The 17,913-nt window shown below is 39.3% G+C and overlaps 2 protein-coding genes and 1 non-coding gene across 6 annotated transcripts in view; all 3 read left to right on the top strand.

The window, feature by feature from the left end:
- Window positions 1-950: 950 nt before the first annotated feature.
- Window positions 951-14,584, top strand: lin54 (lin-54 DREAM MuvB core complex component). Its single transcript, XM_020648681.3, has 14 exons — window positions 951-1,075; window positions 4,123-4,900; window positions 6,715-6,826; window positions 7,298-7,428; window positions 9,131-9,286; window positions 10,310-10,511; window positions 11,089-11,162; window positions 11,247-11,441; window positions 11,549-11,640; window positions 11,960-12,031; window positions 12,237-12,339; window positions 12,427-12,564; window positions 12,667-12,869; window positions 13,536-14,584. Exons 2-14 carry the CDS (start codon window positions 4,142-4,144, stop codon window positions 13,753-13,755), a joined length of 2,457 nt encoding a protein of 818 aa, XP_020504337.2. The 5' UTR covers window positions 951-1,075; window positions 4,123-4,141; the 3' UTR covers window positions 13,756-14,584.
- trnaq-uug (transfer RNA glutamine (anticodon UUG)) lies at window positions 10,623-10,694 on the top strand. Its single transcript has one exon. It is a non-coding gene; the product is annotated as a tRNA-Gln (tRNA).
- Window positions 14,585-16,976: 2,392 nt separating the features above from the next.
- sec31a (SEC31 homolog A, COPII coat complex component) overlaps window positions 16,977-17,913 on the top strand; it is an 18,697-nt gene continuing 17,760 nt past the window's right edge. For all 4 annotated transcript variants that reach the window (XM_065965430.1, XM_020648679.3, XM_020648680.3 and 1 more), the window contains exon 1: window positions 16,977-17,192. The gene's annotated coding sequence lies outside the window, so the exon portion shown is untranslated. The remainder of the gene's footprint in view (window positions 17,193-17,913) is intronic.

The raw sequence follows: 17,913 nt of genomic DNA, 5'->3' as shown, positions 1-17,913 counted from the left end.
GACTTTTTATCTCATAATTTTGACTTTATATCTCGTAATTTCGACTTTATATCTCATAATTTTGACTTTATATCTCATACTTTTGACTTTTTATATCATAATTTCGACTTTTTATCTCAATTTCGACTTTATATCTCATCATTTCGACTTTATATCTCATAATTTCGACTTTATATCTCATAATTTTGACTTTATATCACATAATTTTGACTTTTTATCTCATAATTTTGACTTTATATCTCATTATTATGACTTTATTATGACTTTTTTTTTAACTGGCGTAAATGGGCTTCCATAAACTATAGCCTAGCCATACATACAATTTAAAAAAAAAATAGACACACCAAGAACATTTAAATAAACCCGCGCAGGGTTGCAATAATAGTTCAAACAGAACTTGCCATCATTAAATTCCGATTCACAGTAATGCACAAGTCACAATAATGCAAGGATATTATACTTCTTAACCATGAATGTCATTTAGATGGGAGATTTGAACTAGTATTGGGGTATTTACAGTGTGATATGACTTTTTCTTGGGCTTTAATTCGTTCCTTTTTACTCTTTTACTTTCTTAATAGAACTGACTGGAGCATATCAGTCACTGAGCTTCTCCCTGATTTATTAAATACAGTTAATGTCAACATTAGCAGCCTTTTATCTTCAGAAAGTAAAATAGGCCAACTATATAGGCTAGGTTTACTTTTGTAATAATAATAATAATGTATCCTTTATTAAGGAAGCGTTTTTTATTCTTATTTTAGAGATTTATTTTGTTGTGAAAGTAATACAAAATACGGCTCTTGCCTTCGGATAACTTTCTAATTAAAAAAAAAACGTATTTTTCATTTATTTTTTATTCATCCTTTATCCGAACCATGTCTCCTCTGATCCGCCGAACTCTAAAAATGATGTGCTGCGCCTTTAAGAAATACGCAGTAGTGACGTAGGGCGCGGAGGGCGTGGTCGACTTGTGAAATGTCAGGGAGGAATGGCGCTCGGCGCGGTATTTTGAACAATCGCCTATTCCTTTCCGCGTATTATCTGGAAACGTTGGCCGGCGTGAAACCCTCGGGTAAGCACAAGTTTGTTCGCTTACTCCGCGATTCATAGCAGCGCGTTAAAAAGGGACGCTTAGCACTATAATGTGATCAAATGTTGAGGTATAATGTTGTGCTAGCTAGCCTGGGTTAGCGAGCTCAGCAAGTTTGCTAGTACAGTTGTCCTGCCCGCTGGTCTGGCTTCATCATCATGATGATGATGATGATAACGATAACAATGGGTAAGGTTAAGACAGCAATGACGAGCAAAAATGGGTTTGATACTCTCTGTAATGAGGGTCAGCAGTTAGAGTTAAATTTATAAAGTTTAGGGCGTACTTACAGAGAATAACATATGGTTGACCCAGCAGCTCAGTGTACACACAGCGTCCGCAAACAGCAGTAAAAACATATTAAAAGGAACATAGAGACACGTATAGGTCATTACGGTGGTGCGTTTACTTCTCCTTTGGTAAATGCTGACATTATATATATAAAAACCAGCAGGGAATTTGGTTGTAGTTGTAGCTTAAAACGTCCTTCTGTATTTGACATTGTCTGAAAACGGGGCTTTTAAGTTTTTTTTGACTGAAAAAATAAATAAAAATAGGACTTCAGAATATGCCGTTTATGTTGCCGTTTATATTTGGAAAAGGCCAACTAACTTGGCTCATTGCTGCAAAAACATGAGCTAATGCTGCATTCAAGTTCTCCTCTGATGGTCGGTGTTCCCAAGTTGGGAAGTTTTTTTTTGTTTGTTTGTTTGTTTGTTTTTTTAACTTCTCTTTATTGTTTTTTTTTTTCTTTTTTTAAATACAGATAAAAAAAACAACAATCTGAGACATTTTTATTCACACCTCAAACCAACACAACAAACTCAATGATACTAAATAAATAAAAGATAAGATGTAAAAAACACATAAAATACCAAAATAATACAATTTAAATAGTAATAATAATACAACTTGGAGGATGTCTAGTCCTCTGGATTTTACTAAATTATATTTTTTCCCTGGGGTTGTTTTTGTTAGAGTAGTCTATAAATGAGTCACTGACTTTGGTTTGTTAATGAGATTTAAGTCGTTCCTTCAATCTAAACACACTCAACACTGACTCAATAAATAAGCTTAAATATGTGTTTTCTTTGTTGAACTATACTAGGTGACTTTTCTTTGACAGGAACTAATGGTTCGAACTTAAAACTGTATTAAATCGACAATATAGCCAAATAAATTCATGTGCAATACGTAAATTGTGGGGAAAAAAAGACCAATATTTTATTTTGTACATTAGGTAATTTGTTTTTTGACATTAATGTTTAGTAACATTTACCTAGTTGTTGTCATTCCTTGGCAACATACCCTTAATAACTTAACACGGTATAATCTTTTTTGTTTTTAATCTTTGTAATAGAATAAATAGTGTCATGATTCTAATAATACTGCATGTACACTATATTTAAAAATAAATGTGCCTTTTCTAAAAAAAAAATTAAATTTGTTTAAATAAAGATCTATATGAAAATAGCAATAGGAGGAATTATTTAAAGCTATCATTGTTTACGTTGTCAGTCTGCTAAAATAGTTAGGTTCCTGCTAGTTGCACTTAAGATTGCACCAGCCTTTATTATCTTACTATATCATTTATCTATACTTCTTTACGGGCTATTAATGCGTGCAAAAGTGTCTTAGGGTTAATGTTAATAATAATATTAAATACATCCTTTAGTCTCTGCAGCTAGGTGTTAGCCGGGGCGCTAGCAGAGTTGATGACGAGGTAAAAATGGCGGATCTTTCGAAATCCAACCCCGGCCTGAAATAGTAACGCAGCCAGCAAACAGCTTTGTCGCTTCTTTTCTTTTTGTTTGTTTTTGCACTCTTAACCCGAACCAGGACCACTTTTACTTTAGTGCAGGTTAAGACAGACATGTGTGCAGTTGTGTTTCTGTTGGTCGCTTTGTTCCTGTGTGTGTGTGTGTGTGTGTGTGTGTGTGTGTGTGTGTGTGTGTGTGTGTGTGTGTGTGTGTGTGTGTGTGTGTGTGTGTGTGTGTGTGTGTGTGTGTGTGTGTGTGTGTGTGTGTGTGTGTGTGTGTGTGTGTGTGTGTGTGTGTGTGTGTGTGTGTGTGTGTGTGTGTGTGTGTGTGTGTGTGTGTGTGTGTGTGTGTGTGTGTCCTAGCTAACCCTGCATCAGCTGTCAGTCTGTGTCAAGATGAGTACAGCCTCAGCGTGACTCTTAGTAACCCCCCCCCCCTTTATATTGATTAACACTCACATGTTTACGAAATAAAACTTGTTATTGGGAACAGCTCTCTCTAAACGTGAATATATTGTATTCAAGACAGTAACAAAGTCAAAATATGTAATTGCTTCCTCTAAACATGTGTTGCTGTGGAATATCTTGCATACATTTTAAATGTAAAAAAAAAAATATATATATATTTTTCTGCTTATGGAGTTTCTTGAGTTAAATGTAGGTAAAATTCAGCAAAACTAAGGACTATGGTTAGGGCACAGAGTAACCTGGATTAAACTATAAAAATAGATCTACAATCTATTGTTGTTACAGTAAATCAGCTGAAGTGTATGTGCGCATATGTTTTTTATTATTTTTTATTCATCTTTTCCATTTCATTAAACTCTGTACTTGCTGTCAGACTGACCAATATATTTTAATGTATAATGTTTGTTATAATAATTGATGAAACCCCAATAAAATAATGTATGTAAATGTTTAGATTAAAATGACATACAGAACAACTTAATTTCCACAAAAAACACCCCTTCTTCCTCTACAGGGGGTCAGAGGCTAAGAAGAATCACAACAAATTGTAGATAGATACTCTTTGTTGTCATTGTTTAAAAGAACACAACAAAACTTTGTTAGCATAACATAAGATCCGAAAACGATGTGTTGTTGTTGTTTTTAAAAAAAAGATTTTGTTTAAAGTGTGTTCCTGTCTGTATTGTTGTCAACAGCTTTTGTCACTTGTGTTTTTCAAGGCAACCTCTCATAGGGGCAATCAAGCTTTTCCATTCATTTACAAAGAAAACTCATTGTTTGTTGTTTTTTTGGGTTTCACCAGAGAGCTGAGACTTTGCATCATGGATGTGGTGTCACCAGAGCTCAACAGCCTCCTTCCTGATGAGATCATGGACACTGAGGCCATCGAGGACATCCCTCAGTCCCAACCTGACAGCACCACGGCCAGGCCAGAGCCCAGCGCGGACACGTCAGTCCCGATGGAGACGGATACCCCTGTGGCGGCTTCAGAAAATCTCAGCCTCTGTTTGGATACTTCTTCAACAGGACACACGCAGGCTGTGACCACGTCCCTCACCACAGACTCTACTTTCAGCATCACCCCTGTCAGTCAGCTACCTGTCTCGATATCCAGCACATCCTCGCCTCGTTTTACCCTCAAACCCGCCATGGCTACTTCGACGGCCACCACAAAAACTACAGACAGTTTGACAGGGACCAGTGTGACTACGAGCGGCTTACAGAAGCTCTCTGCTCCGTTCACCATCTCAGCCGCAAACCACCAGATCATTCTCAACAAGGTGGCTTCGGCTCAGGCCTCTGAAGCCGCAAAAGCTGCAGGTATGCAGCCGCAGATCATAAAGCAGGATGGGCAGAAACTTTTGGTCACAGCAATAGGAAAGTCGGGGCAGCCTATAGTGCTGCAGTTACCCCACACAGGCAGCAAGCCCGGTGTTTCGCTGGCTGCAGGAGACAATAAATCTGCAGCTCCACAGTATAAAGTGGTGACTATTGGTGGGAGGACGGAACTGAAGCCAATGATGGCGACTGCTGGCAACCAGCTGACGACATTACAAGCCCAGCAGCTTAAGGCTGTGCAGGTATTGCTATTATTTGAAATTTTTATGTTGAATCATGCATTCAATCATTTTCCACAGACTTGATAAATGAAGTATAGTGATTATTGTATGTTTAAGCTTTAGTCCGTCAGGTGGAGCTCACTGTAAACAAACTGTGTTTTAGTTGTAAAGTAATGCAAAGATAAGCAGAGGTGCGTTGTAAGAGTTCAGTGGCCTGCACAAAGCTGAACACATGTTATAAAGAGATAGACAGCGAAGTTCTGAAATATATATATTTTTAAACATGAATGCAGATTTTGCCAGGCCACAAACTGGAAATCTGGGAAATTGTTGAAGATCAATTATTGATTTGAATTCATCCTAAATGCTAGAGATGGGACCGTCCATCCACGTCACTGATCGAGAAAGATGGTCGGGCACTTTAAACATTCTCAGCTCGCGCACAGTCTCTCTTTGAAGACGTTCAGACTGAAGTGCAAAAAAGTGCCCACAAATGGTCTCCATGACGATGTTCAGACGAGATGGAACAGCTCCTTCTATGTGTTAAAAAGTAATAATAATAAATTAGATTTATATAGCGCTTTTCTGAGAGTCAGTGGTTGTAGGCGGTGATGAAAAGGTGAGTTTTTAGGGATTTCTTGTAGGAAGTGAGTGTGGGGGAGTCTCTGATGTTTTTAGGGAGAGAGTTCCAGAGGGGGGGAGCTGCAATGGAGAAGGCCCCGTCCCCCCAGGACCGAAGGTTGGTCCTGCGGGGGGGGGGGGGGGACAAGTACAATTCTTACACTACAGTTTAAAATATTTGCTTTGAAAAACCTGACAGCTGGTGTCTCTTCCTGTTTGTTTGTGAATCTGGTACAATGCAATGCTGGGTTTACTAAAGCTTTGTGGAGCATTACACATAATATCAACAACAACAACATTGTAAGTTATGATATAAAAATATTGGTACATATGTAACGAAATCGGATCAGAACTGAAAACAAAAGTGGATCTGTGCATCTCTACTTAATGCTCATAACTGCAGCTGTGCTGAAGACTCCATATAGTTCCGTCTGGTTGTGTGTGTTTCATGTGGACATGGATCGATTCTGTGCATGCTAATATGTTGATGTTGATATGAAAAGAAGCCAGTTCAAACACATTTTAAACATAGGACAACACGGTGTGCTTCACATGAAGTGAAAATCAACAACCTCAAAATGATCATAGAAGGCAACTGTGAAATGATATCACACATACGTATGTCCACACATACAGATAGAAGTGCGTTCACACACAAAACAAACACAGCCATAAACTAAGTAGAAAGGTAAGTTTTTGATACGATATTAAAAGTGTTCAGTGTTGAGACCCCTCTCAGGACCTCAGTCGCCTCTGAAGGGGAGTTTCAGGAATTTATACATGATTAGGAATTAAATGTCATCATACATCTCAGGCTATTGTTGCTGTTTTACCCAAAATGATTGTTTCCACTACCAGTCCATGTATGTTGACCCCCTAACCCCTCTTCATTAAAGTACACAGTGCACACATTTGATACACTGGCACTGATGCAATCCCCTGTATCGTTAAGTGGATCAGGTCCTTTACCAGGACATTGATTTACAGCTTCATAAACTGTCCGATGAATTCTCCTCCACAAGGTTTAAAGATTTGAAATCAACTCAATGAGATGAAGATACAAAAAAACTTACTAGACTAAAGCTGTGGCAGTACTGATTATATTTACCTCTAAAGAATCCCATTTGAATTAAACATTTTCCACCAATGTTAAGTGTAAATGTGTGAACAAAATGAGCAATGAACATAAATCATATTGTTGAATATTTCCACAGATTGCCAAGAAGACGCCGACATCCTCAGCCGCACCGATCAAGTTCATCATCACAAAAACTGTCAACAGCAAAGGTCTGAATCCTCAGACATCAGTGTCTCCTGTTATTGCCGGTACGTTTAAATGCATCATCGGCAAAGCTTTAGAGACGACAGACAACTCTGCAGGTGTTGAGATGGCAAAATCGATCTTTGTTATTTTAGCTCTCTAGGCCAACACAGTGGATTTCAATGGAACACTTTCTATTCAATTTGAATGGCAGGTTTTTTTTTTTTACCTTGAATTTGAGGGGAAGAAAGATGTAAGAAGCAGAGACATTTATACTTGAAGTCACAGCTTGCCTTTCAGCATTCAGCTGTGTTACACAATAAAACAGCAATTAATAATGCAGCCGATATATCGCTGTTGATACCCTGAAATTAAATCTGAAATCTGAACTGAAAATGTGTTCTGGTGTGTAGAGAATGTAACTTCTCCCAAGGTTAAAACTGACTGTTGCTAGTTTTGCTAACTTTCCATTTTTCCTTTTGGCCTTGAGTAAAACTAAACTGTCCCGACACTTTTTTTTTTTTTTTCTTCTACAGGGCGGGTCCTGACCCAGACTTCTCCTGTGCTGCCCACCAGGACCATCACTCTAACGGAGTCCCACAACACGAGTATTCAAAGTATCGCAGGCAAAAAGATCGCCATTTCACCCCTCAAGACTCCCAGCAAGGTAAACTCTACACCCTACTCCTCGTTTACCAAATAGAGGAAACATTTATTGTCATGGCCTTTCTATGCCTTAAGACTGTTTCTATGCCATAAGACTGTTTCTATGCCTTAAGACTGTTTCTATGCCTTAAGACTGTTTCTATGCCATAAGACTGTTTCTATGCCTTAAGACTGTTTCTATGCCATAAGACTGTTTCTATGCCATAAGACTGTTTCTATGCCATAAGACTGTTTCTATGCCTTAAGACTGTTTCTATGCCATAAGACTGTTTCTATGCCATAAGACTGTTTCTATGCCTTAAGACTGTTTCTATGCCTTAAGACTGTTTCTATGCCATAAGACTGTTTCTATGCCTTAAGACTGTTTCTATGCCATAAGACTGTTTCTATGCCATAAGACTGTTTCTATGCCTTAAGACTGTTTCTATGCCTTAAGACTGTTTCTATGCCATAAGACTGTTTCTATGCCTTAAGACTGTTTCTATGCCATAAGACTGTTTCTATGCCTTAAGACTGTTTCTATGCCATAAGACTGTTTCTATGCCTTAAGACTGTTTCTATGCCATAAGACTGTTTCTATGCCTTAAGACTGTTTCTATGCCTTAAGACTGTTTCTATGCCATAAGACTGTTTCTATGCCTTAAGACTGTTTCTATGCCATAAGACTGTTTCTATGCCATAAGACTGTTTCTATGCCTTAAGACTGTTTCTATGCCATAAGACTGTTTCTATGCCATAAGACTGTTTCTATGCCTTAAGACTGTTTCTATGCCATTTAACGTTAAACTGACGCTTAGTGACACAGAGTATAAATGCGGCTTTAGTTTAAAGTTAAGTTTCACTTTTGTTTTTGAGTAAATGAGGACATGGCAGTGCTGCAGTTGTTTCTCATTGTATGTATACTGGAAGGACTTTCCGTATTTTTGGAGCTATCCAAGACCATATCCGTAAGTTTTATGCTGTTCTGTGAATATTAAACAATTTGTTTGTTTAGCTGCTGTTTAGCATGGATAATGTGCACAATGACTTAGGTTTTCATGTACATTTAACAGTAAGATATACAGTACATTTTACATATGTTGTTTGATTACATCTATGTATTTCTACTTACCTTAGTTTTTGTGATAGTAATTTAGATTGTAAGACATGATCTATGTTCAAGAGCTTGTATTCATTTATACTTCTGTAACTATTTGTGTTGCAGTTTCACAGTCAATTCATGTCCCTCAGTAAACTTGAGGACAAGGCAACTTTTCGGTCTGAGAGTCTTCTCTGAGCATGTTTGATTGTTTGGCTAGCTGGATAAACTGCTTCAATGCACAAAGAGGGTGGCCAGTATATATATACTGTTACTGTTTTGTATCGCGCTTCAGAATTCAATACTGCTGCTCAGTATGAGTGGTGCTTAAGTTTGAGGTGATGTTACAAAGGATAGCACAGGTGTCTTAGATAACCCTAACGATGTTCCACTTAATCCTGTGTCAGTGTCACACCTGTGTTGGAAAACTTCACCAGGCACGGTGAGGAGAGGTACATCCAGCAGGCCGTATTCCTTCAGTGTTTTCTTTCATTCATAGCAGCGTATTCTGCTTTAAATCCTGTTTCTTCCTGCTTCACTACACCCCTACTAATTATGATCATTCAGGAGTTTTTTGGGTTTTGAACTGATCATGCTGCACGCTCCTTGTTTGTCTCGCTGCCAGGTGACTGTGGTGTCCGTGGCGTCCCCGACCTCCAACACCTCCGGGAAGTCTGTGACTCTTCCTGTCAATGTAGCACTCGGCCAGCAGATCCTCGCAGTCCAACAGTCCACGTCTGCATCTCCGGTCAAGGTGGCCACCAGTCAGGCCACGTCACAGGTATGATGACGGTACAAAGCTTGGTTTTGTTTCTGGTTGGCGTGAGTGTGAGAGCGTCTGCTCTGCAGTTTAAACACAGACAACAGGTTTGATGCTATAGGTTTAAATGGTAAATGGACTTGAGCTTGTGTAGCGCTTTTCTAGTCTTCTGGCTATTCAAAAGCGCTTTTACAACGCAGGTCAGTTTAGCGGACAGCTTCTCCTGCAGAGCTAAAAATATATATTTGTTTTTTTACATCCTTATTAGCTGTCAAAGTTGCTAGCCTTTTTTAGTATGTGTCAAATGTAACACTTAACATGCAGTTTGTCACAAAATAAGTTTGTTTTAGTGTGACTGCAGTAGGGGCAATCGTGCTTGAGTAGGGAACAGTACAGATGGCCAGTGTGACCGCGCCCTTAAACACCTTGTTAACCTTGATGATGTGTGGGAGGAAAAGACGACTAATATGAAAGTATGGATGAGTTTGTCAGTTTATTTAGTTGGAAAAAATCAAATAGGAGCAGCAGATTATCCCAACTGGAAGGTAGATCAATATGACATGAATCAAAGTATCTTCGGCTGTTGTTTCTATACATTCAGTGAATGTTTCAACTAGTTGAGGTTAGAGGAGCCCTCATGTCATTTGTACTTTTTGTCTGTTTAATTTAGTCTGAAAGGTCAAAATAAAATACAACAGCCTCTCTCCCAGTGTGTCCAGCTGGCAGCACAATAAAGCAGGGCTCTTCCCAACACTGACCGTTGTCTGTTTGCTGCTTTGTGTACATCACCACTGATCTCACTCAGTTGAATCAACAAAAAAAAGAAGCTTTATTACTTCCAATTTTGTTTGGATAAGATCGGAAGATATGCAAACTGGAATAACCTTTGTACTGTGTTAAGGACTTGCCTTGTTAGGCCTGTAATAAATCGACAGGACAGTGGATGATAGAGTAGGAAATCGGGTAGAGAAAGAAGAATGACATGTGACAAAAAGTTTGAAATATAATGATCTTTTCTTTCCTGTTGTGTCCCGACTGATCCAGAACATGAAACCGGTCCAGTCTGTGGCTGTGGGAGGAGTAAGCGGCGCCCAGTTCAAAACCATCATCCCTCTAGCCACCCAGCCCAACGTGCAACAGATTCAGGTTCCAGGTAGCAGATTCCACTACGTCCGCCTCGTCACCGCGACCACAGCGAGCAGCACGGGACAGCCCAGCGGCCCCAGCACCAGCTCTATACAGACAGGTACACAAAACCTCTCGATAGAGCACTCTGGCTCACATCAAGTGTAGTATCTGTTCTTATCAGGTCAACATCTGATAACTCCCCTACACAGGGACAGCTCTTCTTTCACATGGTCCCATGGTGTAATGGTTAGCACTCTGGACTTTGAATCCAGCGATCCGAGTTCAAATCTCGGTGGGACCTTTTTTTTTTTTTTTTTTTAATATTTCAACGGAGTTTAACTTTGTTGTGTCAACACGAAGCGATTCAAAACTCTTTATGTGAAGAAAATATTTGCTTAGCCGGAATGATTCGTTTCTCTGTTCCTCTGTTCAGCGTGTGACGACTTGTACGCACACGTGGCTTATGCAAACATGACTGTATATAAGTATGTTTAAGTATAAGGGCAGGTTTATAAGTTTTTCTCCCGCTGTGTGGAGCATATGTGAACAGCCAGGTCAGGAGAATATCCAGAGCAGTCCTCCTGTAATTATCTAGATATTTTCAGGAGTATACATGTGAAAAAGTTAAAAATGTTAAAATTCTGGTATCACTTGTTAGCTCTGCTTAGTAAATCCTGGTTCTTCATGTCCCACAGCTAAACCGATGGTGGTGAGCACAGGAGCCGTCAGGATGTCTGTCCCCATCGTTCCAGCACAGACCATGAAACAGGTAACACGTCTGTGAATGTTGTTAGTCTGCATTCATGCGGCGCTCTCTGTGACTCGCTCATTAACGGAGCATATTCCCCTCTAGGTGGCCCCTAAGCCCCTGACGTCAGCATCAGTCGTCACCACCACTCAGACCCAGCAGCGCCTCATCATGCCTGCGACTCCTCTGCCCCAAATTCAGCCCAACTTCACCAACCTCCCGCCTGGCACTGTCCTGGCTCCGGCTCCAGGAGGCGGGAACATGGGCTACGCCGTGGTGCCAGCACAGTACGTCACGCAGGTTAGAGATGCTTTGGTTTTCTTCTTTAATTTTACTACTTTTTTTGAAAGAAGTCATCAAGCACTGCTATGCATTTTTTGAAATTGCATTTTCTGCCTTTCCTACAGATCCAGCAGTCTCCATTTGTGACTCTCGCTAGCGGTTCTGGTTTTGCAGCGAACACAGGAGTTCAGACTCAGGCCAAGCTGCCGCTCAACGGGTGAGAATAAGTTCTTATTCTATGTGGGGGACTGAGAAACTAAACGGTCTACGATCACCTCTTAAGATCGGTTAGCTAGCAGACAATCTGCTCCAACTTTTCCAAGCTTGCGTTTTTGTTTTTAGTAGCTTCTGTACGCTGTTCAGATGATCAGAGAGTGAGAGAGATGTCCTCTTACATTTATCCCCAGATACAAAGATTGAGGAGTAATGTCAGATTTCAAGTGAAGAATGCAGAAACTTTTTCACCATTCTAATGGATTCCCTTAATGTCCTTTATATTACTCTTCCTCTAAAGTATATTATTTGATGTCTTTCAGCTTGTCGACGGCAGACTCAACCTCCAGACAGAGGAAACCATGCAACTGCACCAAGTCACAGTGTCTCAAACTGTAAGTTCAGTTTGTTTAATCATCGTATTCATTTGTCCAAACCCTGACCTGATCTATACGATGAATTTGTAACTGAAATACAAACGAAGAGAGAAGAAAGATCCACTCAGGTTTTTTTGTTTGTTGCACACTTGGGTTGGAGTTGATACTCTCAGTCTTATTCATTCAGTATTATGAAGCAGAGCTCTTGTTTGTCCTCTCCTAGATACTGCGACTGCTTTGCAAATGGAGAATTCTGCAGTAACTGTAACTGCAACAACTGCTTCAATAACCTGGAACATGAAACGGAGCGTCTCAAAGCTATAAAGGTGAGATGGAGATTTAAAGTGGCTAAGCTGCCGTTATCTGTGAGTCCGATAACTCAAAGTTAAAATGTGTTTTATTTGATTCTACAGACGTGTCTGGATCGAAATCCAGAGGCCTTCAAACCCAAAATAGGTAAAGGTAAAGAGGGCGAGTCGGACCGCCGACACAGCAAAGGCTGCAACTGCAAACGGTCGGGCTGCCTGAAGAACTACTGCGAGTGCTACGAGGTCAGATTTCCTTTACTGCATTGTTTTTGACTGGTTTAACCCTTCGTACTTATAATTAACACTTTATATGTCCTACTTTTTTTTTTTTTTACCATCTTAAAGGCGAAGATCATGTGCTCGTCGATCTGCAAATGCATCGGCTGTAAAAACTTTGAGGAGAGCCCGGAGAGGAAGACTCTGATGCACCTGGCTGACGCAGCAGAAGTGAGGGTGCAGCAGCAGACGGCGGCCAAGACCAAACTGTCGTCGCAGATCTCAGACCTGCTCATGAGGACCACACCGGTTATTTCAAGTGGAAGCGGGAGGTACTGAAAGACTTCTCTCCTGAGCCAGAAAAATCTTTATTATTACAGATTTATGATAATCAAAAGTTTGCTCCTCAAACTGAAAGGTTTGATTTGACGCACTGATCACTGCAGGTCAGAACATTAATAAGAGCAGGAAATCAAAGCCCAAAGAAAGTAAACCAAGCGAATAACAACACAGACCTGTGGTTAGCGGTGGGGATCGCAGGGTAAGTCATGATACTATTCAAGGCCCATGATATTAATAATGTCATGTCGGGGAAGTTGTGGAGAGCCTATGAGTAATCAAAGCATGCAGGACCGGCATACAGCTTGAAATTGTCGTTTGTACTGTACATGCAGCTGTCAACTGTCTTTTCTGCTCGCCAGTATGTTTTGTTTTTTTGATACTGTGAATACGTCCAATTACACAGCATTGATACAAAGAGGGGAAAAAACGGTCATAGTTTCAGATTCTGTCGCTTTGATGTCCACAGCATCTTTTCAGGAGTGCATGTGTGAAACAGCAACACTGTTTTATTTTATTTTCAAATACAAATGTCCACAACCCTTTGTTTGATATCCATTCCTGGTAACTGCTGGAAAACGTCTTCCTCTGAGTGGGATAAACAATCCTCTAATGAATGTGTCTTTTCAGTAACGTCTTGTTTCCCCTCTCCGCTTCAGGCTGCCGTACACGTTTGTAACAAAGGAGGTGCTCGAAGCGACGTGCGAGTGTCTCCTGGAGCAGGCCAAGAAGGCGGAACAGACTCATCAGCATCAGCATCAGCATCAGCATCAGGCGGAGGCGGAGCGGATGATCCTGGAGGAGTTTGGACACTGCCTCATGAGGATCATCAACTCGGCAGGGAAAGCCAAAGCAGACTGTGCCTCCATCAACTGTTAGGCAGCTCTCTGGCTCTCCCTCGCCCCTCGAACCTAACCCGCCTCAGCTGTTGGGCGGGGGGGGGGGGGGCCGGGAGACGTGGATTACTTTACATCCTCTTGTCTCGGATTCCCTCCCCCCTCCATCCCAAGGTGTCTCTCCAGCAGGGGAACGAGTTGTGTCCCTCGTCAAAAGGTAGAACAATGGGTTAAAAGTAGATTCAGCCGCCTTTGACAGCTGGAATAACACACACAGAGCAGCCGCTTGTGCTGTTCACGTCTCAAACTGAAGGACAAATGGACAGAGAAGACGGACTCTGATGGACCTTTTGTCCTCTTCTGTCCACACATGGACTCTCGGAAAGAAGAACAGGAACATAAACTTTTTCTCTTAATTTCCCTTCAAGGCTGTTTTCTCCTCCTTCTGTTCTTCCATTTGATTCTCTTTTCTTTTATTCTTTCCCTTTTTTATTTGAGTCTTTCTGGGAAGAAGATCCCCGTATGTTTTTATGTAATGGGCATATTTGTGCTTACAGTAGGCAAACAAGAACATGTTATCTTTTGATATTTATTTTGACAAGTATTTGTAATCATTGTAAGCGCTAATATCGTGTGGCTTATAGTGCTGCAAATCGTTTATGAAGTATTAATTAACAAAGCCTAGGCTAAATTGTTTGAATGAAAATGAGTAGAGGCAATCTTTAGGTTCGACCCTAAAATCAATTTGAACATATTATCCATTCTGCACACTCAGAATAGATTAAATACAGCGAGATATTTCCTCTGATGCTGATTTCTGTGTAATATTCACATGCTTCCTATACATTAAAACACACTGAATGGGAAAACCATTAAGACTTGTTCAATGATGTTTCATCCGAGGTTGGTTAGATGTCACAATGGGGAGTTATGAGAGGGAAAAAATGAAGTAAAAGTTGTTTTTTTTTGTTGCAGAAAATATGAAAAGATAAGGACTAATTAATATAAATCAAAGATAAATGGCTGAAATATCTGTATTGTACAAGTAAGAGGACATTTTGCACAACCCACGCAGCAGGTGGCGGTAATGCACAGACATGAAAATACACATATGACCAGAAGAAGAAAACTTGAAGCGCCTGGGTGGAGAAATGTAGTGTGGAGGTTCAGCATTACGATAGAGGGTCTGGGGGGAAAGGGGATATGTAATTTAGAATTAGTAAAGGGTAATTTAGGCATTGAGTGTTACATTTATACTTTTGTGTGTTTAAATCCTGTAGTTGATATGGAAAGTTAAATAGCTCCTTCTCTTTGAATATGGTTTTCAAGCGACGGTCTGTTCTGCAGCGTGGCTGAAAAACTCAACACGTGTGGGGTGGGGGGGGGTCCCTCTTCAGTATGAGGTAAGGAAAACTTAAATTAAGTGTAGTTTGTATCATGTGTTTCTTTTTAAATGTGTGTAAGAAAGGAAAATCAGTGCTCTTTACGATTTAAAACTGCCAACGTCAGAGCACGTGGTCACTAAAAGCCAGCGTCATGTGTCACACCAAACTCCATTTAAATAATTCTGTATTTGGTGTTAAATCGCAAATTGACCAATATTAATCTGAAATCAGAACACAACTCTACACTTTTCTGAAGTAGAAGTTGCAACTCTTGAATTCGGCGCACACCGTGTGTCTCTAACACACTTTAGTTAAACTCCTGGTTTTGCAAATATTTCATCATGCAAAAGTATTCATGTTTTTGCATGGTGTAACATCATGCACACATACCCATCACTTTAATTTTATCTTCATATTAAATTCTGATTGTTTCTTGTTTTTACAGGTCAGCTGAAGAACAAGGTTGTGACCTGACATGCATGTACTGTAAGTATTTGCAGTCCTGATGTGTGTAATAAAGTAAAAAAGCCATCCCAATGATTATACCAATCACTACCCATCTGACCCATTCATATGTCTGGGGGAGATTATACATGAAATACTAAATGAGGGTTTTACAACCAAATATTTCTGCTGTTGTATGAGTTTAACTGTTTATTTAAAACTTCTTTTATTCTTTCAGGGGTGACTTGCTGAGGTGTGAGTTCTGCTGAAGTTTACACAACTACATCTGCATTAAGAACTTTGTTGGTTTGTCTTTGTTTATACTTTCAGCTATTCATTTCACTAATAAATATTCACTGAAGCATAATTTGCTGGTGTGTGTGTTTTTTTGGGGGTTTTTTTAGCTAGCAGGGGCAATATGAAAAATATCACATTTATAATCTGAAACCTAATACTGCTGCTTAATTTAAAATGATTTACATTGGAATATATTGATTTGGTACAATATTATCTAAAATGTTTAAAATGCCCTTTTTGTGAACTTGCAGAATTCAATATTCCTCTAAAATGCAGGTTACATTCTGGAACAAAAAGAGCAAATTTCATGAACTTAAGTGATTTAACGACTGAAAATCAACATGGCATATTTTTTTTATTCAAGTATAGATATAATACGATACATTTAATACATTTTTGCAATACTTATTTAATCCTAGTGATTGTTTATTGTCTCAAGGACTTTGGTCATATGACTAATTAATTAATTAATATTACTCATTTATATTAATTGTTCTTTTTTTAAATTATGGCAATAAATACAATTTTTAAAGAGGAGGTGGTGGAGAATATTTTTTAATATTTCTTTTTTATCACCTAATGCATTTTGTGACACTTATTTAATCCTCGTAATTGTTTATCGTCTCAATGACTTTGGTCATATGATTAATTAATTAATGTTACTCATTTATATTCATTGTTCTTTTTTTAAAAATTAGGAAAATAAATAAAGTTTTTAAAGAAAGGGGTTGATGGAGAATATTTTTTAATATTTCTTTTTTATCACCGAATACATTTTGCAACACTTATTTAATCCTAGTGATTGTTTATTGTCTCAAGGGCTTTGGTCATATGATTAATTAATTAATTAATTAATATTACTCATTTATATTAATTGTTATTTTTTATTTATGGCAATAAAAATGTTTTTAAAGAGAGGAGGTGATGGAGAATATTTTTAAATATTTTTTTTTAATCAACAAATTAATTTATTATCTTTCACATAGAGCCACAGGTTAAATTTTCCAGCGTCCCTCGATTGTTTGATTTTTCAAATTAGCATAGTTAGCATTCCAGCACGCTAACAGCGACGTCGACTCTCCCCGGAAGTTGTTGTTCTGCTTCTTCTTCTTCGTGGGAGGAGCTGGATTGTTGCTTAGCGCTGAGTGCCACGTTGATGGAGACCAGTGGGGACGTGGAGGATCTGTCTTGAGTCTGCAGCAGCCGGGACCCGGTGTAGCCTCCTCTTCTGGGTTGTTGTTTTTTTTTTACAGCGTCAAGCAGAAGCGAAAGAGGAACTTAAAACGGGAGGAGGCTGTTTGTGTTTGTCATCTTTTTGTTTATGTGTGCGTTAATGTAAGAAGCAGAAACGAAGGTAAGCAGCTTTAGTGGAGTAATAAGATCTGTGTGAGTGTGTAACTGTCTTCTTCTACTGTTATATTTTGCAGCTAGCAGGCTACATAAATGTCCTCTTGTAGCTTTAGGACATGCTGTACCGAGTCCAGCTGAGCCTGCAGGCAAAGTGACAACAAAACAGTCTTTTCTCTGCTCCTTCACTTCCTCACACCTTTGAGACTCAGTATTTTTTGCTTTGCTGCTGTTTGTTGCTTTTACAGTAATTGGCCAATCAGCTGTTAGCATGCTGCTAGCTTTCATTGTACTTTTTGTTTGGTTGTGTTAACCTTTGAATGGAAGGAAGGAGTTCACATATTTTACTCCTTACTGCGCAGCTTTACGGCGCAGAGGTCAGGTAGTAGTGTTAATTAAAGCTTAACATGTGTCTATTCACCTTTTAACGTCTGCATTTATAACTGCACTGAAGTGGGAGTGATATATTTTTATTACTGCTTTATTACATTTGCCTTTCTGTAGTTGGACTTAGTTCATTATGTACTTTCATCTTAAACTAATTCAGGATAACTGAGTTAACCCTTCACGAAGGTTGCAACGTCACATGTTGTTTTCTTTACTAAATTGGGTAGACAAAATAAAAATGACAGTAAAAACTGCAGCAGAGGAAAAGGCTGGTTAAACCTTGAGTGCAAAATAACAACTTTTTTTGTTCAAATTGTCAAATAGTGGCCTATTATGGTCAC

Source organism: Labrus bergylta, chromosome 17, assembly GCF_963930695.1.
Source record: "Labrus bergylta chromosome 17, fLabBer1.1, whole genome shotgun sequence".
NCBI classification, from domain to species: domain Eukaryota; kingdom Metazoa; phylum Chordata; class Actinopteri; order Labriformes; family Labridae; genus Labrus; species Labrus bergylta.
This window is presented reverse-complemented; position numbering and strand designations above follow the sequence as displayed.